Raw genomic sequence first — 25842 nt, 5'->3', positions numbered from 1 at the left:
CTTCAGCTCCTAATAGTAAAACTGATATCAAAATAGCGTAGTCCAGGGTGGGTTTTTTGGTTGTATTTTTTATTAGGTCTTAAACCAGAGCAGTCGACATTTCAAATAGAAAATATTAATTCATTCAATTAAATATTAAAGGAAAATCCTCATAATCTGCTGAGATGTGATAACTGCTATAACAGTCCTCTTGGCGTAGACTTCAATAATTGTAATATGGAGGCAGAAGTCTTTGGTTCTGGTTCATAGCCTGTCTATTAACAGGTTGCACAGTTCTGTAGACTACGAAAATTCTTTTCACTATATATTGGCAACTAGATCTCAACTTTGCACCCAGTGCTTTTGTGGGTATTCAGCAGAATCCCTTAAAAACAAACATCTGTAAGTAGGTGTGACTATACTATAAATATACGTTTTAATTCTTTCCCTTGCTGACTTAGAGTAGACATTGCAGATTGCAGGACGTTGCTTCTAGATATTAAGGCAGAACATTGCTTTCTGATCAATCCTGGAGTAGTGTTAGGTGATTTCATTTTATTTATTTGTTTTTATGTCACTTCTTTTAGAAAACCGACTGTTCCTCAGAAGGAGCCCTCACCTTTATTGGAAAAGAAGATCCAGTTGCTAGAAGCTAAATTTGCTGAGTTAGAAGGTGGAGATGATGATATTGAAGAGATGGGAGAAGAGGATAGTGAGGTCATTGAGCCTCCTTCTCTACCTCAACTTCAGACTCCCCTGGCCAGTGAGCTGGATCTCATGCCCTACACACCCCCACAGGTGAAGGTGACAAGTTCCTGTTACTTGTCTTATTTCCAGCTCTGGTTTGCAGCAAATTCAAACCCAAAAGGGAGGAGACATCCAGCCCCTATATTGTGGGAGCTTCAACCTAGAATGCTACAGGAAGGAACAGGTTTTTTTTTTTTCTCGATGCCACTAATAACTTAAAATTTAATATCTTTTTTTTTTAATTTCATAGACAGCTGGTTTTAGTGGCAGGTTTAGTTAGAAAGCTCTTCTTGCCTTGTATTGAAGGAAAGCAATAAGGAACTGCATCATTCTGTTACTCTATCTTTTATTGCTTGTATCTTTTTAGTCTCTCTTTCTTTAGGACCTCATCTTTTGGTTAAGGTGATCCCTATTGGTATTTTTTTTTCATTTAGAGTTTTCTGAATACTTGATTGTGAGGTCACTATTATAGATTGCAGTCATGGAATTCAGTGAAACTTTCATTTTTCTTATATGGTAAGAGGCAAGGAAGAGCTGTGTTTTGAACACGAAAATGGCCAGCTAGAAACTGAACATGTCTACAAAACAGTAGCTGTCGAGTCGCATGTTCCTGGCTTCCAGAATCCTTTAGCAATTGACCAGATGCAATGTTCTGATGCACTATAAGAGCTTTCTGTCTTACAGTCTACCCCAAAGTCTGCCAAAGGCAGTGCAAAGAAGGAAGGCTCCAAACGGAAAATCAACATGAGTGGCTACATCCTGTTCAGCAGTGAGATGAGAGCTGTGATTAAGGCCCAGCACCCAGACTACTCTTTTGGGGAGCTCAGCCGACTGGTGGGGACAGAATGGAGAAACCTTGAGACAGCCAAGAAAGCAGAATATGAAGGTAAATAGAGCGTAGGCACAACTGTCTGAGCTTTCTAAGCAAGGGGGTGTTTTCAGCAATGCACGTGCATAGACAGGTTGAATCTCTTGTTCTTACCACTTGCACGTGAACTTTGTGTTGGGGACTGTCTCAAATGGCTCCCATCCAGCAGTTTAAGTGTCAGCCTTGTCCTGACTGAGGAAGTGCTGCCTCTGACTTGGCCTCTGATCCTGGTGTGGTTTTTTTTTTACCCCCAAATTTCTCAAACAAATATTTAGCTATTAAAAATTGCATGATTTTTTTTCTTTCATTAAGTCCTGTAAGCACACATGTGTTGAGCTGGGGAATGATTGTACAAAGATGTTAAATATAATTTTGGTTAAAATTCATCTGAAATGGGGCTTTCAAAATCAGTGATCTTCTATTATGGCTCTCGATAAGCCATATGTATAAACTCCAGGCTGAGGCTTGGCTGAAGCGCTTGGTTTCCTAGGCCAGTCCTGGCCTGTGCTGCATTCATAGCTACTTTTAAGGTACTTGGGTTCTCTTTGATAAAGCTCAACTGCCTTCATTTTCCTTTTACTCTATAATTAAATCATTTGGGGCTATGAGCTATCATTCAAGGATTTGGTGGTTCTTAGCCATTAAGGACAAATACTTAAGAGAGATTTTTGGTTTTTTGTTTTTTAATATCAGGCATGACTTTAATAAAGAAATGAGTAATAAACATTAGATTAGGCAGGACTGTTGCCCTTAGAGCTGTACTTTTTTCCATTTGGAATTGTATATAATGCTTCATTTTGCCAGTTTAAAGCCCTCTCTCGATTGACCATAGTGATCACCATTACTCTTCTTGGCCAGGTCCAAATCCAGCAAGCATAAACAAATTAATTATCAAGGCTGCCTCCTTTATTACAGTTTATGGAGTTTCCAAAGAAACTCCTTTTTTTAAAAAACTAGTTTACTCCTTTCATTTATTACAGTTGATTTATTATTATAAAATTATCTGACAGGCTTCCCCAAGGATCTTGTGCAGAACCCTAGTCCTACAAGATGTTCATTCAGAAAACATTTGTGGCAAAACCAGTTTGAGAAGCACTCCAAAAACTTTCTCTCTTGGAAACTTAACAGTGCATATTGCCATATGAAAGTCTTTAAACCTATAGTAAATAACCTATTTTGTTCACCTGGCATTTTCTGAAACTTGATCAGGTATTCATGTAATATCTGCTAATATCCCGAAGAACTAATATTTCACAGAACATTCTTTGAGAAACCATAGTCAGTTCTATAAGAACCTAGAACTTTGGAGAGCTTTGGTATTTCTAACCTTAGTGGAAGTTAAGACCAGATATATCACTCAGTTGGAGAAGTGTTAGAAATGACGCTCACATGGCTGTAAAGCCTGGTCCAGGACAAATGAAGCCAGTACTGCATGGCTAGTTATTCAGAGTGTGAACAAGAGCGAGGAATGTGTCTGGAGATGATGTAAAAGTAAAAATGCTGGAGCAGAACTGAAGAGAAGGAGAAATGATGGCTTCTGGGAAATCCTTCCAAATTCAAAGGAGAATCTGAAATTCAGTGAGAACTTAGTGAGAGGAGCTATATGACTCAGCAGTGTCTGCCTGAGACACAAAATCTGAACTTTTGATGTTCAGACCCATTGAATTCAAAACCCAAAGTCTGGAGTTTGGCTGACTTCATTTAATAATTCTCTTTTCTAAGACAGCCCAAAAAGAACTAACAGGTAGCCAGTCCAATATTCCTTCCACAGGCCTGAAATTTTCTTTTTTCAACTTCATTTTTTTGCTCTCCCGTTTTACTGTGTCACTTGTGTAATGAAAATATGAGAACTTAATGTGGGAGTCTAGGTCATCAGTGTTTTTTTTACTGCTAGTTCAAGGAAACAGGTTGTTAAAATGGCCTTTGTCCCTCATGCTCATTGTACAGAGGATCTGTGAACTGGGACAGTGTGGTGAGTGATGACAAGTCTCTGCAGGTAACACTGTCGCAGCCGAGGAAACTTTGACTTGGTTGACTTTCACATTCTCACCCAAAGGAGGACTGGAGCCGTTGCTTCTTGATGCTCTTTAAAGCCATGTGACCTTGAGCTGTTTTCCCCTTCCTTAGATCAGCCAGCAGTAGCCTTTTGAATTCCTTGTTGGAGGGTTAATGTGTGGCAGTTGGAGTTTGATACCAGGAATCAGGGCCGCAGGTTGCTGGTTCTCTCTGTATCCTTGGACAGGTCACTACCTATCTCCAGTCTCAGTTTGCCCATGTGAAGAGTGGAGAGGAGTTCCTGTTTATGAACGGTGAAGCAAAATAAACCCTGTATTGTGGGAGCTTTGGGAATGCACATTTCTAGAGTTCTCTAGTAAGGGTCCAGCCTGCTAGCTCCCAAAAAGACTGGGAATGTGATTGTTGGGGCTACTGGCTATGGAGAAGCAGAAAGAGTACCTCAAAGGAGTGAGGGGTGTAGCAGGGATGTTCCACAGCCCAGAACTGGCACAAGCTAATGCTCCTATTGCATTTGGATGAAATAAGTATGAATTCTGGAACTTTTGCTGATTTAGTATGATTTATGGTCAGTATTGAACTCAGCTTCAGGAAACCTGGTTCTGTCAGTACATTGTCCATTGCTTCATATGTGTATATATATTATTCCCTGCTTCTGATGACTGTAGCCTGGAGTATCATGCATTTTTTTCCCTTGGGGTTTATTAAACATGACCTCTTTGCTTCATTAGAATGTACAAATTAGCGTTTATTTTCCCTAAAACCTTGTGGAGGAGGCAGTAAGCTGCTTTTCCCTTACAGAGTTAATTTTCTTCAGCTGCTAAACCTCATGACACTAATGACAAGAGTCCTCAAATCTTAGTAAAATTGGGTGCCAGGAATCAGGAAAATATAGTAAGTAACAGTTGTGCCAAAAATTACAATGGGCCATGGAATTGCTTCATGTTGAAATTATAAATAATTTGTAATGCTATTAATACTAGAATAATGGTAGCGCTTCTCATCTTCAGGGTGCCTTGTGAGATTAACCACGTTGGTTATGCTGGTGACGTTTTTAAATAAAATCTGTGCTTTCTGAATGTGTGTTGCAGTCTTAACATTCTTGAAATCTTTGCAGACCAGTTCTCAAGATGGGATAGGAAAGCTGGACTCTAGGTTACCAAGTGAAATCGGCCCGACTCCTCCTGTGTTGAGACTAGTCATCTACTGTTCCTTCCATTGAGACAGAACTGTTGCCTGTGTTTTTACTAGTCCTGTTGAATGCAATGGATGGTATTTTGAATTCCTGGGTTAAAAACAGAATTGAAAATCTGAAATGCCTTTACAGAGCGGGCAGCTAAAGTTGCTGAGCAGCAGGAGAGAGAGCGAGCAGCACAGCAACAGCAGCCGAGTGCTTCTCCCCGAGCAGGCACCCCTGTGGGGGCTCTCATGGGGGTGGTGCCACCACCAACACCAATGGGGATGCTCAATCAGCAGTTGACACCTGTTGCAGGTAAAAACAGGAGCTAAGACCATTTTTTTCCACTTTAAGAAATTCCTTCATTTTTTTTTTTCCTCCAACAAGGAGTAAGCCACAGTCTCTAGGCTTTTCTCATGACAGATTCAAAGTTTGAAGTCATCCATGTTGTCCTTATATCGCCTTTCCCTTATGGGCAATGCCTCCCCTCTGCCCCAGAAATGGGCCCTGGGCCCAATCCTGGGAATTGGTAGGGAGCAGCTCTTCCCTGGCTGTGGGCATGGTCTGGCGATATTCTCCACCGTAGACTGCTCTTGATAGAGTTCTACAGCAGAAAATATAAACAGACCCTGAATTCTGTTCTGGAGGGACTCCCAACAGAAAACACAAAACTAGTCTTTAGGTGGTGATGATTTTCCCATCTCATTCCAGTATTCAGTTTGCCTTGTTCTGCTGCAGCCATCCTTAAAAGACTGACCATTTAAAAGGATTTTTGACAATGAATTGTAAATCCTTTCTTGGTCACCAATGTGCATGACTGCTAAGTAGAATACAAAGTCCTTAATCAATTCATTGTGCCCACTCTGTAATGCTTTTCTATTTAATTACATTAAACTGCATTTTCTGTTAGTATCCCAGTCACATATTTTTAAAAAAAGAAAAGAAAAGATGAATGTGGTTTGCTTGTGTGTGTTGTCTCTGGTTCTGGTAGCCATAGCAAATTTGGCTGTTCTTGAATATTCTTGTCTGATGTGTCTCCAGTGAGAAGCCTGCAGACCACTTCTCGGGTCCCTCCTTCGTGATCTTTCTAAGCCTGGTGAGGTCCATTCAAGCTGTGTTTCTTCTTAAGCAAGCAGTCTGACCTCTTTTTGCAGGGAGTCCAAGATAGTGTTGCTCAAGACAGGCTCATTGGGATGCTGTTTTTGTTTTCGCTTTTTGTTTTTTTTTTTGGTTTTTTTTGCTTTTTAAGGCAGAGTAGCATAGGATAACTTTTCCATTGTTGCTCCTACCTTTTGTGATGGCAAGTTCTCAAATGCACTATCGCTGAACTCAGCAGTTGCACTCGCCAAAGCACATCTGAATCATGGCTTTCAGTACTTTCAGTGTAACTGATGTTGATCTAACAAATCTCATAATCGCCTGCTCTATTCCATGGCCCATTTTGGTTAATGGGGTGCCAGAGGTTTTTAGAAATCAGACCTTGAACATGGGGACTTTGAAAGTTAGAATTCCCTCATTGACATTGTCTTTTGTTCTATTTGATGTGTGATATTATAGCACTGTGCCCTTGACTAAAAAGCCCAGGGACACATTAACAAAACGAATTCAAACAGCTAAAAACATTGAAAAACAGCAGCTGCAGCATTTTAGCTCCCTGTTGGGGAATAACATCACAGAGCTCTGATGGGTGAGGAGGATGGCCCCCTTCCAGAAAGCCCCTGCTCCATTATTAAAGCTTTTGCTGCCCAGACTTCTGGGCTGTGGGAGTGCAGGGCAAGCATTCTCTACAGTAACCAGTCTTTGGTCCACAATGGGGACTTTGCAGCTTAAGAGGGTGATTTCTTATGGGTTTACAGGTTGCATAGGGCCTAAGTCTTAGCCTTGTTGCTGTCTGAGACCAGCTTTGCTTACAAGCATTGAAGCTCATTTGAACACATGTGACTGGGATAATAAATGCCAAAGTACAGTTTAATGAAGACAAGTGTCATGTCTTTCTATTCTTAATAATTTCTTCAACCACAGCCCGTGAAGGCTGCGTTCAGATGGGCTTTTGTAATTGAAAGCAAAGCCTCCTAACATTCTTGAATTCCCACCTACTTATCCTTAAAAGCTCTGTCTGGTGGTATGGTTAAAAGACAGTTTGGTAGCATTGGATCTCCTCATGTTTAAGATGATGGTGTCTGTTCAAAAGTAGTTTTACTCTCTGAACTCTCATTTTAAGAAAATGAAACTGATAATCCTATTTTATGTACAGAGGTATTATTATTTAAAATTTGTTTTATTGGTTTGTGTAATTGTAAGTTTCTTAGCTTAGATATGACCAATGAGGCAAGCTGAATCAATCTCAGAACTTTCAGTAATTTTATAGCTTCAAAAGACTAAACTTTTATAAATAAATACTTTCCAAACAATTCTTCAGGGAAAGTCAAAGAGTAAAATTCTTAGAACCGGGAGTCTTCCACTGTTTCCAGAACCCCTCTACAAAGAGTATTATATAAAAAGGAGGTTTCACACCAATTCCTCAACCCCTCCCTTTGTGCAAGAAGCTGTGACCAAAGGTGATTGCATTTCGCGGGGAGCCTTGTGTTTTGTTCATTGTGATCATTTCAAATCCCAGAAAAATCAGGTTGTTTTTCTTGCTTAAAAAAATGTCATATGGCTTTAAAGTTCTTTTGATAGGTGAATCTTCGACATTTTGAAATTATCTTCTTCCTTTCACTCTTTTTGCCAAAAATACTTCTTTGAAATTCTTCCCTAGCCAGCAGAAAGTATTTTGTGTTGTGAAGATGCACTTTGAAAATAAAGGAATAAAAACCTCTGTTCACAGAAATTCTCTACCTCATTTAAAATGTTCCCTGTTAACTGAAGGTCTTTGTGAGGACATTTGTGCGCTTGGGGACAATGATGACAATTGGCCTTTTCTCATGTCAACAGAGCCTGATTCTCCAGCCATTCCTCCTAAGATCTGCGTGCAGGCTACTGAGTGAACTGGGCTTAGGTTGGCTGGCAGCCAGGGTGGGGGTGGGGAGTTAGGTTTTATCTTTATTTTATCATGTTTTGAGATCTAAAGATGAAACATCATTCATTGTGATGACTCTTAGCTGTTCCCCAGCTCAAGCTCAAGCATGATCCATTCTTACCAGCAGTGGTGGGGCTAAAAGGGAGGAGGAATGGACATAGAAGTCTTGAAAAAGTCTTGCCGCCTCCCCCATGCTGGAGAACCATGCTTTGTGATCAGGGCTGTGCGCCTCATTCTCCTCCATTCCAGTTTCCCCTCATGTGTACCCGTGATAGGCATATGAGTGTGGGCATAGTGGAATGATGGGGTTTATACTCTTCAGTAGAATTGCAGTAGGCAGAACAGGTCTCTGTTTGAACACCTTGCAATAATCAAGACCTTGGGAAGGCTGTTACTGGAACTCCTCTTTATTATTATTTAACTGAAAACATGCAGCATATTTATCACAGGGAAATAACTACAAATAATAATGTACTAAGTACTAATTCATCCAGAAATGTATTTCATATTTGTAACTTTATATTTTGTTCATTATTGCACAAAATAATTGCACTAATTGCCGTTATATCATGCAGTACTAAGGGTGCTTTATTCATTAGTAGTGCATGGGGGGGGGTTGTTATTACTTAGTTCATGTTGCATGTTAATGATGCATGTCTGAAATTTGTTGTGTCCTTCAAGGCATGATGGGTGGCTATCCGCCAGGCCTTCCACCTTTGCAGGGCCCAGTTGATGGCCTTGTTAGCATGGGCAGCATGCAGCCACTTCACCCTGGGGGGCCTCCACCCCACCATCTTCCGCCAGGTGTGCCCGGCCTCCCGGGCATACCACCACCGGGTAAGAACTTCATCCTCATTCACTCATTAATCTCATCTTCATATTCTCTTTTTCCTCCTTCAGCCATTTGTTCCAGGAGGTACCTGCTGCCCACGTGGGCAGGCCTTCCCTCACTGAGAATCCCAGGGATGTCAGCAGCAGGACCTGTCCTGTGTGTTGAGCAGGTGGCTCAGCGCCTGTGCCCTTGAGCGCCTGGCTGCCTAGCAGCAGCACAGGACACATGACAGAAACTAGACTCAGCAGATCAGGGGGCAGGAGGTGTACCCTGAAATCACTCAGACAATTTGACACGTGCTCCGAAAGCCACACACAGCCTAGGAGGTCATGCTGTGCTCTCTTTATCAGTGAATGAGGTTTCCCAAATTGCCAGTTGATATAAAAAGCACTTTTTGCTCCTGAGCACATTTCTTCTTCTGGTTCAATTCTTATCTCGAAGGGTCTTCTGTGTAGAGTCCCTGCTCCATCTTTTGCTTTTCAAACAGCCCCTCCCCTCTAAGGGAATTACAGAGTTGCTAATGTAGAACTCTTTAGAAATCCTTCAGTCAGTCCTTCTAGGAACAGAAAGGAGGGAGAGAGCGAATTTGCCCTGAACGTGTTTTCTATATCTGAGTCCCCGAAGAAGCATGGCATAACATTTAAAGAACAGCATAGCCCACCCTGCTACCTGGAGACACTGGTTTGTTTGTCAACAGAAGCTCAGAAGTTATGTCATATAGAAACATATAAATGGAGCCCAGAAATAGGTACAGTTTTCCTTTACAATTAATTAGCAAATTTGAAAGATTATTATGAAAGGAAAATCCCAAGTTCCCATATTAATTGCCATCATATGCAAAAAAACTGACCCTTAGGTATCTATTTGGAGGGAATGTGACCTTAAGATGACTTGGAATAGCATTTGATCCATTATCCAAAATATTAGCTAAAGGCCTGGCCCAGATGACAAAATGTAGAAACCCTTAGATTTGCTTACAACAGCATTGGATCTACCGATCCCGTGGCTATAAAGAGTTCCAAACAAAGCTTCAGAGGGTGTGCCCAGCAGTGTGTAGGGTGAGCGAACCTGGTGGCTTGGCCTAGAGTCTCCAGTAACACTCTTTGTGATGTGAGTGTTGCTTAGAGAATGGCCATAACTCCACAGAAGTGTTTGATCCAGACACACCCAGAGGAGGAAATGTTCGTGGGCGTGGGTGCTTCATTATGGAAGTGGTGGACTGTGTGTGAGTTGCTGTTGCAGCAAGTGTCAGTCATAAAATGGGTGTGCTCCTGTGGCAGGTGGAGTTGTCCTTAATTCTGTGCCCTCTCCCCTTGGCAAGAGTATCTGACTGAGCAGTGAGACTAAGCTGGAGTTAACTCCCAGGTGCGTGTGCTACTCAGCGGGAGTCATACCGAAGGCCAGTACCCTCTAGGTAACTGGTCTTTTGGTGGGTATTGGGAGGCAGATGTCTCCCTTTGCCCCTTTTTCAGATTCTAAATGCATTTGATGGAAGCACAACACACCTGATGATAAGGAGACAGGGAAGAACCCCTCTTAGTGTCTACACACACACGTCTGATCAGGCTTTGAGGAGAGGGAGATTCAGTGAGCTCCTCTGGTGACTCAGCCCGCATTCTCACCAGCTGCCCCCTGGCATGGCATTTGTAAACAGAGGACACATAGGGGGTTGGTTGCTGATTTGTTTGTGCTGCCCTGCAGAGATTGACACAGGCACCTCATGGAGGCCCACTGTGTTGTGAAATCTAAGGTGGGTGAGTGTCCTAGGGGGACAGGGGTTAATAATATGTTGCTGGAGCAGCAACTTACCCACCGCAACCTCTTCACTCACTCACAAATAATCACTAAGATCCTATTCTTATGATTCAAGTACCCTTCTGGGTTCTTGGAATATAAAAATCCCTGCTTTGTAAACAGAAAGCTTGTTTTCGCTTAGTATTTTCTCTCTTACAAACATCTAATACTTCTTGGAAGTGGTATTTAGCAATTCTGAACCTTAGAATAGTGGGTTGGTTCTGCCTGGTTAAAATACCAACATTTTGAATCCAGAGAAACTATAGAATATGAAGTTAGCTCCTGTTGATCCTTCTGTGCAGCCAGCTGGACTTGTTTAAGGTTTAAGCAGTAGCTCACCAGGGTTTTGATTGTAGTTTGTTAGTTTTTAATGAACTGGGTCCCTTACCTATTGCTCTGTTTTATGAGACTAGGAAATGGATGGTCCTGAGATTAAAATAGCCCCAGATGCTAAATTTAAGACATCATGTTATTATCAACTAGGACCTATGAGACAGAACTTGCTTGTGTGACAGAAATTGCTTGTGAGGAGTCACCAAGGGAAGTTTATACAAAGTCCAAATATAGTAGGACCATGGAATCTTTCTCTTTCCCTTTGTCATTTTGCATTTGAAGTGATAGCACCAAGGCTCCTCTGTTTCCAGATGATCCCTTTTCAAAGTGCTGGTCTATCAAATGGCAATGGCCCCTCTCTGCCAACATTAGTGACTCCAGTTAGAACCAGAGGTGCTGGTGGCCTGTGAGAGGACAGCAAGAATGTGCCTCCAGCCTCCACAAAGGTCATTTAATGTGCGCTTGCACAAACCTCTTCCCTTATGTCCCTGCTGTCCTAACACATTGCATACAGCTGAGCCTGGTTGCAATGCCATTACTGCTGAAATTAAACACGGGCTTCAGTTGCAGGAAACTGTGTTGTCAAAAGAAAAATACCTTGAAAATATAGTTGTATTCTGACTGTAGCTTACCTAGGGAAATACTAGAATTTTATGCAGGGTTCAAATTATTACTAAGCCATGAATAATTAATGTACATCTGACAAATTGTCCTAGCTTTGTATTTAAAGTACCTAGAAAACAAAAGAACATGAATTTTCTATATGAATGCTACATCCTGTTTTGGGTGCTTAGGGTTCCTATGCACAAAGACTCAGGGCAGAGATCATAGGCTTGCATTATAAATGGTCTTTCTTATCAGACAGTAGTTTTTCATTCTTCTCAACCCAGAGCCTCTAATTGTGCCTGTAATTCTGAATTATAGGTGTGATGAACCAAGGAGTGGCCCCTATGGTAGGGACTCCAGCAGCAGGTGGAAGTCCATATGGACAGCAGGTGAGCCTCCAAGTTGGATCTTCTAGGACTCAACAGAATTCAAGTTACCCTCTTTCTCAGAGCATGCGCTGAGTATTTTTTTTCCCTCACCATGTGTCTGTGCTCTTTCAGGTAGGTGTTTTGGGGCCTCCGGGGCAGCAGGCACCACCTCCATATCCTGGCCCACATCCACCCGGCCCCCCTGTCATACAGCAGCCAACAACACCCATGTTTGTGGCTCCCCCACCGAAGACTCAACGGCTTCTCCACTCAGAGGCCTACCTAAAATATATTGAAGGACTCAGTGCTGAGTCCAACAGCATTAGCAAGTGGGACCAGACCCTAGCAGGTAAGGAGAGTCCTTCTCAAGAAGCCTTTCGAAATCCATGCTTTATCAAAGTCCTCTCGCTGCTATGGACCTATTATAGGATAAATATCCATTATTCTTATACAGGCATACCTTGTTTTATTGCACTTTGCTTCGTTACTCTTCTCAGATACTGCATTTTTTACAAATTGAAGGTTTGTGGCAATGTGTCAAGCAAGTCTGTCGGCACCATTTTTACAATAGCATGTGCTCGCTTCGTGTTTCTGTGTCACATTTTGGTAATTTTCACAATATTTCAAACTTTTTCATTATTATTATATTTGTTTTGGTGATCTGTGATCAACAATCTTTGATGTTACCATTATAAAAAGATTACGACTTGCTGAGGGCTCAGATGATGGTTAATATTTTTTTAGCAGTGTAGTCTTTTTTAATTAAGGTACGTACATTGTTCTTTTAGACATGATGCTATATTGCATACATTAGACTACAGTATAGTGTAAACATAACCAAAAAATTCATGCAACTCACTTTATTGTGGTGATCTGGAACCAAACCTGAGGTATGCCTTAAATTGTATATTTAGTAGAAGGGTTTGGAGCTTCTTTGTATATTGACATTACACACTGAAAATGTTTTTTTGCTGAGTTTCAAAGCTTAGTTTTGTCATAAATATCTATGCCACCTTCTTAAGTATATTCTGAATTTTTTCAATTATTTTTCAGGCATTTGGGCATAGCATAGGTGGATTTGGGTAAATTAAAAATTATTTCACCTCAATTTTTAAAAAAGAAAAATAATATTGGAAGACATGTTTCTATTAACCTATCAAGTTTATTCATTTAGTTCAGCAGGCTCAGCATATTTTCAGTACTTACTAAAATAACTTGCCTAGTTTCTGGAAAGAAATTTGGAAGTTTCTGTTCATTTTTCATTTCTACGCCAAATTTGATCATTTTTGATTCCTTTAAGAGTAGTAGGTGGTTTTCCCTTTCTTCACATTTACCTTTTTAGGAATTTTTGTTAATATTGGAGTAACTATTAAATATTAATGATCAGATCTTTTAGGTGTTGGTACAACTTTTATGTTCCCATTCTAGCAATTATGTTATCTTGTGCAGCTGTTTTGTGAAGTAATTGTTAGAAATTAGATAATTTCTAGGACTTCCCTGGTGGCACAGTGGTTAAGAATCTGCCTGCCGATGCAGGGGACACGGGTTCGAGCGCTGACCTGGGAAGATCCCACATGCTGCAGTGCAGCTAAGCCCGTGCGCCACAACTACTGAGCCTGTGCTCCAGAGCCCGTGAGCCACAACTGCTGAGCCTGCGAGCCACAGCTACTGAAGCCTGCGTGCCTAGAGCCCATGCTCCACAACAAGAGAAGCCACCGCAATGAGAAGCGCGCGCACCGCAACAAAGAGTAGCCCCCGCTCACCGCAACTAGAGAAAGCCCGCACACAGCAACGAAGACCCAATGAAGCCAAAAATAAATAAATTAATTAATTAATTAAAAAAAAAAAAAAGACATGAGATAATTTCTAAACTGCAAAGTGTAAAACGAGACATCCTTGGCTAGGTAGTCTCATACCTAAGTAAAATAGTTTTCTAAAAACCAAGATGCCTAATAAAACAATATAAGAAATTTGCTTGGAAATATTCTGCAGAGTTAAAATTCATAATATTCAATAAATAATGTTTCATGTTTTAATAAATCTATCAGACCTTAGGACTGATACTTGTATTTCTCTGTCTGCACTTTAATTTTCAGCTCGAAGACGCGATGTCCATTTGTCAAAAGAACAGGAGAGCCGACTCCCCTCTCACTGGCTGAAAAGTAAAGGGGCCCACACCACCATGGCAGACGCCCTCTGGCGCCTTCGGGATCTGATGCTCCGAGACACCCTCAACATTCGCCAAGCATACAATCTAGAAAACCTTTAATCACATCAATTACGATTCTTTTATAGAAGTATAAAGAGTTTTGTGGAACAGTAGCCATTTTAGTTACTGGGGGTGGGGGGAGGAACAAAGGATGATAATTTTTATTGCATTTTATTGTACATCACAAGGCCATTTTTATATAAGGACACTTTTAATAAGCTATTTCAATTTGTTTTTGTTATATTAAGTTGACTTTATCAAATACACAAAGACTTTTTTTTGCATATGTTTCCTTCGTTTAAAACCAGTTTCATAATTGGTTGTATTTAGACTTGGAGTTTTATCTTTTTACTTGTTGCCATAGAGCTGAAACCATCAAAGGTTTTTTGTCTTGGCTTGGGGTTTTTGTTTCTTGTTTTTTTTGGTTGGTTTTTTGTTTTTGTTTTTTTAAAATAACAAACAAAATGAAAAAAAAAACACACACAAAAGAGTTTACAGATTAGTTTAAGTTGTCAATGAAATGTGAAGTTGGCCCTAGTTTACATCTTAGAGAGGGGAGTGTCCTTGTGTCTGTTTCACGTGCCTAAATATCTTAAGCCACTTTTGCAAGAACTGTTTCTTCCAGGTAGAGTGAAAGGTTGTTAGCTGGATTGTAGATGTTTGGCAGACACGGCACATTTGCTCTAGTAACTCAGAGATCTGAAGTCAGCACTGTGCACTCTTCTGCAGCTAATGCAGCTCCCGGACACCTGGAGGGAGAAAGCACTTTTTCTTGTGCTGAGTTAGACATCTATGGTGTCAGTTATTTTTGCAGAACATGTGCACAACCCTGAATTATATTTAGTCTTGGCAGGTAAGTTTAAGGGTACTTTTGATCTTTTTGTAATGAATTCACAATTTATGCCTATACATGTTAGGTGATTTAAAACTTTAAATCTCTTATATTGCAAATCATTGAAGTTCATCTTGAAGAAAGTATTGAGGTGTGCTGGAGGTGATTTATTTTTAAACATAACACCTAACCTAACTTAGGGAAGGGAGTGCATTAACCAGATATGGGCTGTGTCAGAAGCATAATTGTAAAAGGCTGGATTGCCTGCATATGCAAGTATGTTTTAGTATTCTTTATTTCCTCATCAGATCTGGCTTTTTTTTTTTCTTTTTCTCCTAAGTTTCAGGGTTGTAATTCTCAACCAGAAATTTAAGACTTTATAAAATAATTTTAAAATTCAGCTTGTGCTTTTGAATTTCAGGAGAAGGAAATCATAATTTAAGAAAATGCTCACTAAAAAGACCATTACAGATCCCAAACACTTAGGTTTGATGACCCTGTCTCTCATATATGACTCTGGAAAAAAACATATGGAGGCAGTATATAATGCTTATAGACAGGTGGAAAGCGTCAAACATGGAACAGTATTTCACTCAGTGTTTTTGAAACCTGCTTTATTGTAACAAGGTGGTTGCCATTGTGGTGGAGCTTCCACTGCTGTTTGTAAATTGAGAGTGACTCTCAGAGGATACTTTTTTTCTTTTAATCTGGGATGAATCAATACCTGGATATTTAATTACCATTCTTACTAAATCATGGGGAAGGAAGAGTTTAGAATGGAAAAAAGTCTCTTGTATCTAGATACTTTAATTACAGGAGGTCCTTATAACTTAAATGCCTATAAGTCAACCACTGGATCTCAATTTGCATCAAGTATTTTAAACAGTTCTGAATTTTAAAAAATGTTTTGCAGTAGTATATCAGTATCTTATTGTTAAACTGAATCAGATAAAGAAATCTTCAGTTCTTGGTTATTTGGGCCATTGAATCATCATGGACTGTATAATACAATCAGATTATTTTATTTCTAGACATCCTTGAATTACACCAAAGAACCTGAAATTTAATTTTGGTTAAGTTATTTATTTATTTCATGCACCCGTCTTATTTCCCTTTTTAAGGTCTGGAAGAGACTTCTTTGGGAAGACTCTAAAAACTCTTCACTGTGGTCTATGTGGGGCATTAGAAGCCAGAGCACTCCTCCTCCAGGCTCCTTCTCAGTGTCTGGAGGTGCTGTAGGAACCATAGATCCAGCCAGGGGCTTCCCTAAGGCAGTGCAGAGCCGGGCCAGGGGGCCATTAGGCAGGCCCTAATTAAAAAAGAAAAAAGCTCTATGTATTTATTTTAGAATCATGTCTTTCTGTATATTAACTTGGAGAATGTCAATTAATATTTTAGGATATAAGATTTGAGGTCAGCCATCTTCCAAAAAAGAAAAGAAAAAGAAAAAAAAAAAAGCCCTGACTTTAAAAGGTACATGTGAACTATACATCTTGTTTTTCATGAGTTTTAGGAACTGTAGTGATATGGCTTAGAAAGTATAATGGCCTAAATGTTTTCAAAATGTAAGTTCATGTGGAAAAGAATTTTGTTTATGTGTGGAAAAAGACCTATAGGTTTAAAATAGTATGTCAGCCAACTGATTTAAAAGGCCTTGAATTGCTTTGTTTTTGAACCCACCCTTTTCTTCCTATGAGGAAGAATTAAGAGGGGACTCTTCTTTGTGTAAAATCTCCAAATTGGTGTTGTTGACTTTTGAACTTAAACATTTTCAGACTTGATTAAAACTTGGTTTATTCTAATTTCTGTATCGAAAGAGGTTTAAGTGATAACTAGTCTTATAATATGTATGTATCATATGTTTGTTCATCTAAAGCTTTTTAATCCAAATAAAAATGGAGTTTGCAAAGTGATTTGGATTAACCAGGTTTGGTTGTTCTGTTAAAGCTTGTGTCAGATGTTAGTTTCAAGTAGGTTTAATTCCTGCAGGCCTTGATTTTATGTTGACAGGGATATGGCTGCCAATTTAAAGGAAGAGAGCTCCTTGGGTAGAGGCAAAAGTCAGTGTCCAGACCCTGATCCAAGGCTTAGGCTGCATTAACACAGAAGCCGAATGTAGTCACACTGCAGCCTGACATGCCCATGCCAAGCCTTTCAGACTGGCAGTCAAGGATTCCTAACATGTCCTCAGCATGGGCAGAAATGCAGGTTGAAGTTCAAATTGCAGAGGGAGTTGTTACTGATGGTGGAAGGTAAGGCAAGCATGTCCTATATCATAAATCAGTGTAATCCATTTCAAATAGCTGTGTATGGCCAGAAGAGACAAGTGGCCCGGGTATGTTTTTATCATGCTTATAATCTCTTAAGACATGACCTCACTTTTAATAGAAGGTGTTGGTAAAATCAACCGTTTTCCTCTAATATCACTTTTTGAGCAAAGAACTGTTCCAGGTGCCTTTTACAGTCTTCCAGAGAATTGACATTTTTTCCATGAAGAGAATTTTGTAAAGACCGAAATAAATGGAAATACGCAGGTGCAATATCTGGTGAATACGACGGATGAATTAGAATTTCCCAGCAAGCTGTAACAGTTTTTTGCCTGGTCATCGAAATGTGCCATCTTGCGTTATCCTGATGGAAGATTATGCGTTTTCTGTTGACTAATTCCGGATGCTTTTCGTCGAGTGCTGCTTTCAGTTGGTCTAACTGGGAGCAGTACTTGTTGGAATTAATCGTTTTGTTTTCTGGAAGGAGCTCATAATAGAGGACTCCCTCCCAATCTCACCATATATACAACATCACCTTCTTTGGATGAAGACCGGCCTTTGGTTGGTTGGTGGTGGTTCATTTAGCTTGCCCCACGATCTCTTCCGTTCCACATTATTGTGCAGTATCCACTTTTCATCGCCTCTCACAATTTGTTTTAAAAATAGAACGTTCTGGCTTCCCTGGTGGCACAGTGGTTAAGAATCCGCCTGCCAATGCAGGGGACACGGGTTCGAGCCCTGGTCCGGGAAGATCCCACGTGCCGCGGAGCAACTAAGCCCGTGCGCCAGAACTACTCAGCCTGAGCTCTAGAGCCCACGTGCCACAACTACTGAAGCCCACATGCCTAGAGCCCGTGCTCTGCAACAAGAGAAGCCACTGCAATGAGAAGCCCGCACGCTGCAACTAGAGAAAGCCTGCGTGCAGCAACGAAGACCCAAAGCAGCCAAAAATAAATAAATAAATTAAAAAAAAAAATAGAACATTCTCGTTACGTCTAAGTAGAGAATTGCATGCGGAAATACAGTCAAGAGGCTTTTTTCACTTAAATTATGGAACCCAAACATCAAAGCAATTAACATAACCAAGCGGTGATTTTCAATGCTTGATTTGGATATTTTTGAGTATGTCAGCTGTCTCACGCATGGTATAACATTGATTGTTCTCAGTGTCTCGATTTGATCACTATCAACTTCAGTAGGTCTTCCTGACCGTGGAGCATTGTCCAGTGGGAAATCTCCAGCACAAAACTTCGCTAACCGCTTTTGATATGTTCGATCAGTCACAGCACCTTCTCCACACACTGCACAAATCTTTTTATGTGTTTCAGTTGCGTTTTTACTTTTCTTGAAATAATAAAGCATAGGGATTTCCCTGGTGGCGCAGTGGTTGGCAATCCACTTGCCAATGCAGGGGACACGCGTTCTATCCCTGCTCTGGGAAGATCCCACATGCCTCGGGGCAACTAAGCCCGTGCACCACAACTACTGAGCCTGTGCTCTAGAGCCCATGAGCCACAACTACTGAAGTCCACGCACCTAGAGCCCATGTTCTGCAACAAGAGAAGCCACTGCAAGGAGAAGCCCTCACATCGCAACAAAGAGTAGCCCCCGCTGTCCACAGAGAAAGCCCACGCGCAGCAACAAAGACCCAACGCAGCCAAAAATTTTAAAAATTTATATAAAAAAGAAATAATAAAGCATAATACGTGGAAAATGTTGCTTCCATCTTCAATATTAAAATGGCTGCACAAAAATTCACCAATTTTGATTTTTTTTTTTTTTTAATGCATCCTGATATGAGACCTGTCATAATACAGTCTAACAAAATGGTTTCGAATGAAGTTAAAGACAACTAAGCGCTACTGGAGCCATCTTATGGGAAAAACCGAATGAACTTTTTGGTCAACCGAATACTTTCCGTATCCATTCAGATGATAAAATGAAGCTCCAAAGCCCACGTTCTTTGTCTAACACCCCAATGGAGGTAGACTTCTAGCAATAAATGCTAATTAGATTTTTGTCATTCTAAAGTATTGTGGTTTTTGAAATGCAAGTTATTAAATTGTTTGCCTTGTAGTTCACAGTAGGGGGCACTGCAGTTCTGTAAGCAGCATATGAGAGCATTGCTCTTTAAATTATTGAAGTTCCCTTAAATAATCCTAGTGTCTGATAAGTGGGATAGAGTCATATTCCTTAGTAGAACTGTTAAAAAATTGAGGCAAAGTTAAAAAGCTTGCACCTTGGTTAACAAAAATTAGTTCTGTAGCATCCAAATTAATATGCTTTGAAAGTATCTTCAATTTAATACAATTGCTTTGCTAGTCTGCTTGCCTTAAAGTCAGACATTGTTGTGTCATCTTCAAAGCTTCGTTGTCTTAAATAAATTGGCACTCCAATACATATATTTTAGAAAGATGAAGAAAACTCTAGGGAAGTTTAGCACAAATTTCAGACTAGAGATTCTCCCTGAGATGGAGGCAGCGGGATAGGCCAGGGAAGGAAACCACAGCAGACACAGAAGTTAGCTGATGGTTTTATTAGCATTTACAACTATTCTCTGTAAAAGGTATGTATGTTACATATGCTCTTTACATATGTACAAAATATTAAACTTCTAAAACTGGGGTTGGGGGAACAAATGGGAGTTAAGGCCACAATTTAAATTCACTATGCAGCAGTCTAGTCACTAAAAGTAACTATGAGGTTTAGGGTCACCAGGAATGCTTGAGGTAACAAAAGCGCACATGAGAACTACCTTCCTCTACCTGGTGCTGTTGGTCATCACTGGTCTTCATACTCAAGCTACCTCTGAGCAGTGACCATTAGTGCTTTAATGAGATCTGAGTAGTCAGTGGCTCCTTATTTATACTGGATTGGTTCTAACATAAATGGACTGACTTAAATTAGAAAAAAAAAATCCCTTTGAACAATTTATTTGTGGCAGAGATCATTAACGTGAGGATACCCTGTGGCCTTAAGCATCTGCTTCTTTATTCATGAGCAATAGTTAGAAGCTATTTTGAAACTTAGTCTTCCTTAATATGTATATATTTTCTTGTTTGAAAAGATGTTGGATATGGTTATCCAAACATGGAAAGATGCCTTTGCTTTTTCTACCAACTGATCCAAACTTATTCTGGATCAGATTGGAAAATCTCTCCCTATAGATTGAGCCTCTGATTTAGCTCAAGTCTATGGTTGCTTTATGCTGTGAAGATTCACTTTCTTTGGGAAGGAGCAGTGTCTTTATCTTTAGCAGCTAGATGAAAGCAACATCTTCATCTCAGAGGGGAGTGAAACGTGTTGCTCCCCAGTCCTCATGGAGGTCCAGCCCTTGTATGTTAGTGGAGCCAAGCAAGGTAAGGGGTTGTCTGTGTTCACAAGAGCACTTAACATGAGTAACGTATGGTCACATTCTAACAAAATGTTTACAAATTGGTAGCTAGCAGAAATGTAGTCTGCATAATCATCCTCGTTTAAATGATCCTACAGTAGATAACTAACTTTTATTCATAGTAAGTCTGAATTCTGCAAAAAACTAAATAAGGTTATCCCTTGTTGCCTAAAACAAAGGACTTCACAAACAATTCAGGCTACACTGAAAAGCATCCTGATTTGATCCTTGAATTGTTTAAGAAATATTTCATGGACTAGATTCAATGGGTAGGTGTGTTTTAGTAGGAAATAATTTTCCCACAAGTGCTGTCCATCAGTGACTTGGGAAGTATTCAAGCAGAGACAGGAAAACTATAAAAATTCTTTGTAAAGGCAGTTCTATGTAAGAACAAGAGACCCGAAAAGTACATTTTTGAAGGAGTTGAAACCAGTAGTAAAGTTTCATATTCACTTTATTGACTGCTGAAGTTCAGTCTCTGATGCATCTTCCAGCCTTCTCTGATACTGCCTTTCTGAGGCTTTTCTACGGTAGACATCGTCTGTATCAAACAAAGATTTTATTTAGATTTTCAGGAGACTAAGGAATTAAAAATACATATCTGAGTAATTTAACCAATAGTCTAGATCTGTCACCTGAATCTCAACATTAAGGCTTAACTCAATACCAGAATAAACTTAAAACAAGATTTGATTTAAGTGAGGACTATGTTAAAGGAGCTCTCAATATCAATAGCAGGGTCAGAGTCAGTGTCTTCAAAGATAGTGTCATGTCCCAGCACAGCCCTTAGCAATTTCACTTCTCTCTGAAATCATCCTTCTTAACTGGCCCCGCAGAGGCACTTCTGGCCCTATAGCTCTCTGCTGCTCCCTCTGCCACACCCAGGAACTGAGGGCTGGGAGATGAGGGCAGTCTCCTTGTTCTCAGCTGCTGCTTTTCCAGACTACTGATTCTCCACCTTCTTCCTCTGGGGCCTATGCCATTTGCCACCATCTTCTCTGCACTGGCACCTGCTGTCCATCACTCCCCTTCAGTCTCTGAAAATGCTGGCATCTAGCTCAGGTTCCTTGACCCTGTCCTGTGCCATCTTCCCAGGCAACACCACCCCCAACAGAGATGAAGCACCAGCCCCCTTCATCTTCCTTACTTCTCAACTTCTGCCATCTGCTTGCAGTGTTCCTCTGAAGCAATGAGTTCATTCTGCTCTGACCACAACCTCTACTACCTTTCTAGCAGCCTTTCTGTCCTTGGACCTCCACTTCCTCAGGCCCTTGTTCTCTCTTCCTGCCCAGATCAGCTGAAATTCCCTCTCATCAATATCAACTTCTTGATACACCTTCAAAACCCAAACTACAGATTAATCCAACTTACTTCCTTTTCCATGCCTCACTCTGCTTGCTTTGCACTGTGGGCCCAACTGTTGCATCTAACTGGGTCCACTGTGATGCCTGGCAGTCCTGTTTCTTCAGCCACGGCCCTGACCCTACTTTACCCACCCCGAAATGGCCATGAACTCTTTCTTCGCACAGAAAAGTCATCAGTAAAGAACTCTTCCAGCTGACTTCCAAGGGCTACTCCTTACCCTGCTCTGGTCCCATCCTCTCCCACCTTCTCAAGGGCCAAGGTATCTTCAGCCTCTCTCCACCCTCTCTTTCCTGATCAGTATTTGCATATTTCAAGTCTCTCCTGGTAGGGGAGAGGGGGCTTACCTCCCATTCACTTAGTTGAACTTCCTGAACCTCCTGTCTTCTGTGATAACAAGCCCGTCTTGTTTCCCTTCTTGCCTCTCTGGTCACTCTCAGTCACCCTTGAAATGCTGGGGTTTAAACTCTGACTTTCATCACAATCAGCTTGTGAATGACCCACAAACCTAGATCTGAGGCCCAGATCTGCCTTCTGAGCTTCAGTTCTGTATAACCATCTCCCCCTTCAGCAGGTCCAAAATGGAGCCCAGGACTGTCCTGCCTGTGTTTCCCTGCCCCAGCTGCCCTACCAGAAGCCTCCACTCCTCATTTCCTGAGTCCACTCAATCACCAAGCCCTTGTCAGTACTACCTCTGGGGTGTCTCTCAACTCCACCCACTTCTTGCCATCTCACCCTAGTCCAGGCCACCATCTCAAACCTGGACAACCACACAGCCTAAGTGTTCCTGTCAATCCGCCCTCCACAAGAAAGCATTCTCCACATACGTTCACCAGCTGCTGCTTAAAACTCTTCAGTCCTTTGGGATACATTGTTGGTTCTCCAGTCCCTTTGTGGCCCTGCCCAGGCACCTTTCTAACCACGTCATCCCTCACTCTGCTCACCTGCTTCAGTCCCTCAAACACAGTGGCATACTTTCACACCAAGGCCCCAAGGTTTGCTCTTACCACTGGCAGAAGACACTTTCAAGTCCATAAACGTTTCCCTCATCTGGCTGACACCTACTCAATCTTCGGATCCTACCTGACATGGTAACTCCTCCAGAAAGCCTTCCCTGCACCACCTAGTCCAATTCAGGTGCCCCACCCAGGACTCCCATGCTCCCCCAACTTTCCCCCCACAGCAGTGATCACACTTAATAGTAACTGTATGATCTATCTCTCCCATTAGTGCTCTTCTGGTGTGGGGGCCCTCTGCCTTATATCCTCTCATCAGTGCTCATTAAATATGAAGGAATGGGTGAACACAGAAGGATTAAATATCTTTAGAAAGCACTTCTTTTTTTTTTTAAAATGAGGATTGGCGATTCACAAGTGATTGTGTTTCTGGAGAGGGAGAAAGCAGAAAGGGCCTAGGGGTTAGGGAAGTCTTCCTGGAAGAGGAACTAGCCTGTCCAGGCTAGTGCTCAGCAAAGCAATGCCAGACACACTTTTTGTAGTGCTGGGCATTGGTACCAATGACTCTGGCCAGTAAAGACAGTAGTATTTAGCTAAGCCGGGCCAACCAGTTCCCTCTAGGGTTTGGACTGGCCAGTTAGGAGCTTCCTGTCCAAGCGGAACCCCCGCTTCTAGGTGCTGTGAGCAGTCTATTCCTTAGGCCCGAACAGTGTCACCGGCATGGCCGAAGGGCAGGCTTGAAAGGAGGGCGTCCTGAGTGGAGTCACGTGCCCTCCTCTCAAAGTGCAGGGAAGGTCTCAAGATTGGATACCAATGTGCCTTTGTCGCCCCGCTTACAGGAGAGCCCAGGCGGATCTCCACCGCCCAGCGAAGGGAACCGCACTCGCCCTTCTGACCAGGGTAAAAGCAGCTCAGCGCTGAGCGGAATGAGAGGTCTACAAGCTGAGAATAGCCCCCAGGAAAACGGCTCCCTCGCCGCCTCCCGCCTGCCTGAAATGAAACAGAGGCTGCTGCACCCCCACTTACAGAAGGTCTCCTGGCCCACGCGCACTTTAATCATGATCCATTCCATCGTTCCTCCCAGGACAAAAAAGAAGGGCAGGAACCTGTAGACGCCGAGTCGCTGCTTCCCGGGCACCCGCTGCAGAACCCGCCTCACCTGGGCCCTGGAAAACATGCCGGACCGCTGTCGTGGAGAAGGGTACGGCGGAACGAAGAGCGACGGGAGCTGTCCCAGCCCCTGGACTGGAGCTCCCGGATGAAGCCGAAGCCGTCCTGCCCGTCCTTGCTGAGTCCGGCGGCCAAGTGGCCGTGCGATCCCGATCCTGGGCCACCTCCAAGGAGGTGAGGAGCGGAACCGGTAAAGAGCAGCGATGAGCTCGGGACCCAGAATGTGGAGCGGCTCCACCAATCTGAGTGCGGCGGACTGCGTGGGTCCGCCAATCAGAATGCGGCGAAGTGCGCGTGCTCTGTGAGGCCTAGACCAGCTGGCGCAGACTTCTCTGCTCCAGAGGCAGGGCGGGCCAAGGGGCGGGGCCTCCCACGTGGCGTCGGTCCGGCCCCGCCTCCCGGCCTCCCCTGTGCAAGCTGGTATTCAGAGTTGGCGGCCGCGCCCCCTACTCTGCCACCGCCATCTTTTTTCTTAAAGTCCTAGTAGAAGTGATGACCCTCTATGATGGACTACTAAACGGGTAGTGCAACATGCTCTAAAATGCAATTACACAACGCCTTTCATTTATTTCGAGATCGAGACTGATGCCTAGGCTTCTAAAAATAACAGGATTTGAGGTGCATTGTTGAAAGCTAACTTTATCATTATCACAAGAAAAGTCTAAGTAAGCATCTGAGACAAACAACCATAAAATTAAGAAAAGCTATCCTGTATGGGGCACTTTCCGTTATTCCCGGACTATTAGACCATCTAAGAAAGTCAAATGAAAACTTAGAACCAATAAGAGTTTGGTAATGTGGACACAAAATATACAAAAAGAGAGAAGAGAGATCAAGCAGCGCCTCTGAAAAGGGTAGTAGGGTCCGCCGCTGAGCTGCCAGGCCCAAGCTGCTGCCTGGATAACCAGCCTTCTCCCGGGGCCAACCCCACCCAACCACGCACACACAGCTGGCTTGGCGCTCACTCTGGCTTCTCTTGGTGGCTCTGCGGGCTGGACACCACAGAGCACCCATCTCCCGCCCAGACGAGCTTACATATGGCCAAGCCCCCAGCGCACACTTAGCTCACTGGGGCCCTGGGAGTGGGGAGGGCAGCCGCCCTCCCACGGGCCCATCTATGGCCTCCATCCTGCGCCAGCACTTGGCCCAGGGGCTGGCACACTGTAGGTCCTCAGCCAAGGTGCAGTGAATATTGGAATGTACACCCTTAGACCCGGCGAGGACACCGCGGGGAGCATCCCACGGAAACAGTGTCTAGCTAGCCAGCTCTCCACCGACAAGGCCCACGGGTGCAGGGTCGGCCTGCTCAAGGTCCAGGGCACATGCGCATGTGGACCCAGAAAACGGATCTGTGTGGAATACACGCGGGTGGAGAGTGGTTCCCAGCAGGAAAGAGGAATTTCGTTGGAAATCCTGGTGATATTGCTAGAAGAGCTAGAGAGTCCTGAGTGGGGAAGCGAGGAATGGAGAGGTTCGGTGCGGCCATTTGCTGAGGTAGGAACCAGGCAAGCACAGTGACCCCTGGCCCACCGCCTCGCTCCAAGTTAACAGAGATCATCCGTGTAAGGCACAGAGAGGGAGCGACGTCTGCTTCAGCGGACGTCGGCTGCGCTGCGGGTCCCGAGGTCTCACCCAGCGTGGGTCTGGCAGCGGGGAGCGCGCGGGAAGGACTCTTTATCCGCCAGAGACGTGAGTGAAACCGACCGGTCTCTGGTCCGCGAGCAGAGCCGTCAGGGGAGAGGGGCGGGGAACAGGACCCCCGCTGCAGGACTGGGGGAAGGGGCAGAGGATCTGAGGTCAGGAGGACAGGAGGTGGGGGAAGGGGCGGGAGGACCCGGGAGCAGAGGGGGAGACAGAGGGCCGGGGGGCCGGGGTGGACCCGCCGCGCTCTGGCCCTCTCCCCTCCGAGCCCTGGC

General features: G+C 42.8%; 2 protein-coding genes across 23 annotated transcripts in view; one reads left to right on the top strand and one right to left on the bottom strand.

Annotated features, from left to right (window-relative positions):
- Positions 1 to 16690, top strand: part of PBRM1 (polybromo 1) — a 114467-nt gene extending 97777 nt beyond the window's left edge. For 11 of the 21 annotated variants that reach the window (XM_059939873.1, XM_059939872.1, XM_059939869.1 and 8 more), the window contains 7 exons: positions 567 to 777; positions 1411 to 1612; positions 4935 to 5099; positions 8485 to 8640; positions 11687 to 11757; positions 11869 to 12085; positions 13833 to 16690. In XM_059939873.1, coding sequence (XP_059795856.1) covers positions 567 to 777; positions 1411 to 1612; positions 4935 to 5099; positions 8485 to 8640; positions 11687 to 11757; positions 11869 to 12085; positions 13833 to 14005 — 1195 coding nt within the window. In that variant the 3' untranslated portion in view covers positions 14006 to 16690. The remainder of the gene's footprint in view (positions 1 to 566; positions 778 to 1410; positions 1613 to 4934; positions 5100 to 8484; positions 8641 to 11686; positions 11758 to 11868; positions 12086 to 13832) is intronic. The other 10 variants (XM_059939884.1, XM_059939883.1, XM_059939881.1 and 7 more) reach the window with 3 other exon arrangements.
- A 1145-nt stretch (positions 16691 to 17835) lies between these two features.
- On the bottom strand, positions 17836 to 24162 carry LOC132375072 (ubiquinol-cytochrome-c reductase complex assembly factor 5). Of its 2 annotated transcripts, XM_059939863.1 has the most exons (4): positions 23783 to 24162; positions 20892 to 20979; positions 17886 to 17942; positions 17836 to 17851 (listed from the first exon to the last, which is right to left on the bottom strand). In XM_059939863.1, exons 1-4 carry the CDS (start codon positions 23931 to 23933, stop codon positions 17836 to 17838), a joined length of 312 nt encoding a protein of 103 aa, XP_059795846.1. In that variant the 5' UTR covers positions 23934 to 24162. The 2 variants fall into 2 exon arrangements, with proteins under 2 accessions (XP_059795846.1, XP_059795845.1); XM_059939862.1 differs by lacking the exons at positions 17836 to 17851; positions 17886 to 17942 and having other exon boundaries at positions 20875 to 20979; positions 23783 to 24023.
- Positions 24163 to 25842: the final 1680 nt, after the last annotated feature.

Source organism: Balaenoptera ricei, chromosome 11 (genome assembly GCF_028023285.1).
Source record: "Balaenoptera ricei isolate mBalRic1 chromosome 11, mBalRic1.hap2, whole genome shotgun sequence".
Taxonomy (NCBI): Eukaryota; Metazoa; Chordata; class Mammalia; order Artiodactyla; family Balaenopteridae; genus Balaenoptera; species Balaenoptera ricei.
This window is presented reverse-complemented; position numbering and strand designations above follow the sequence as displayed.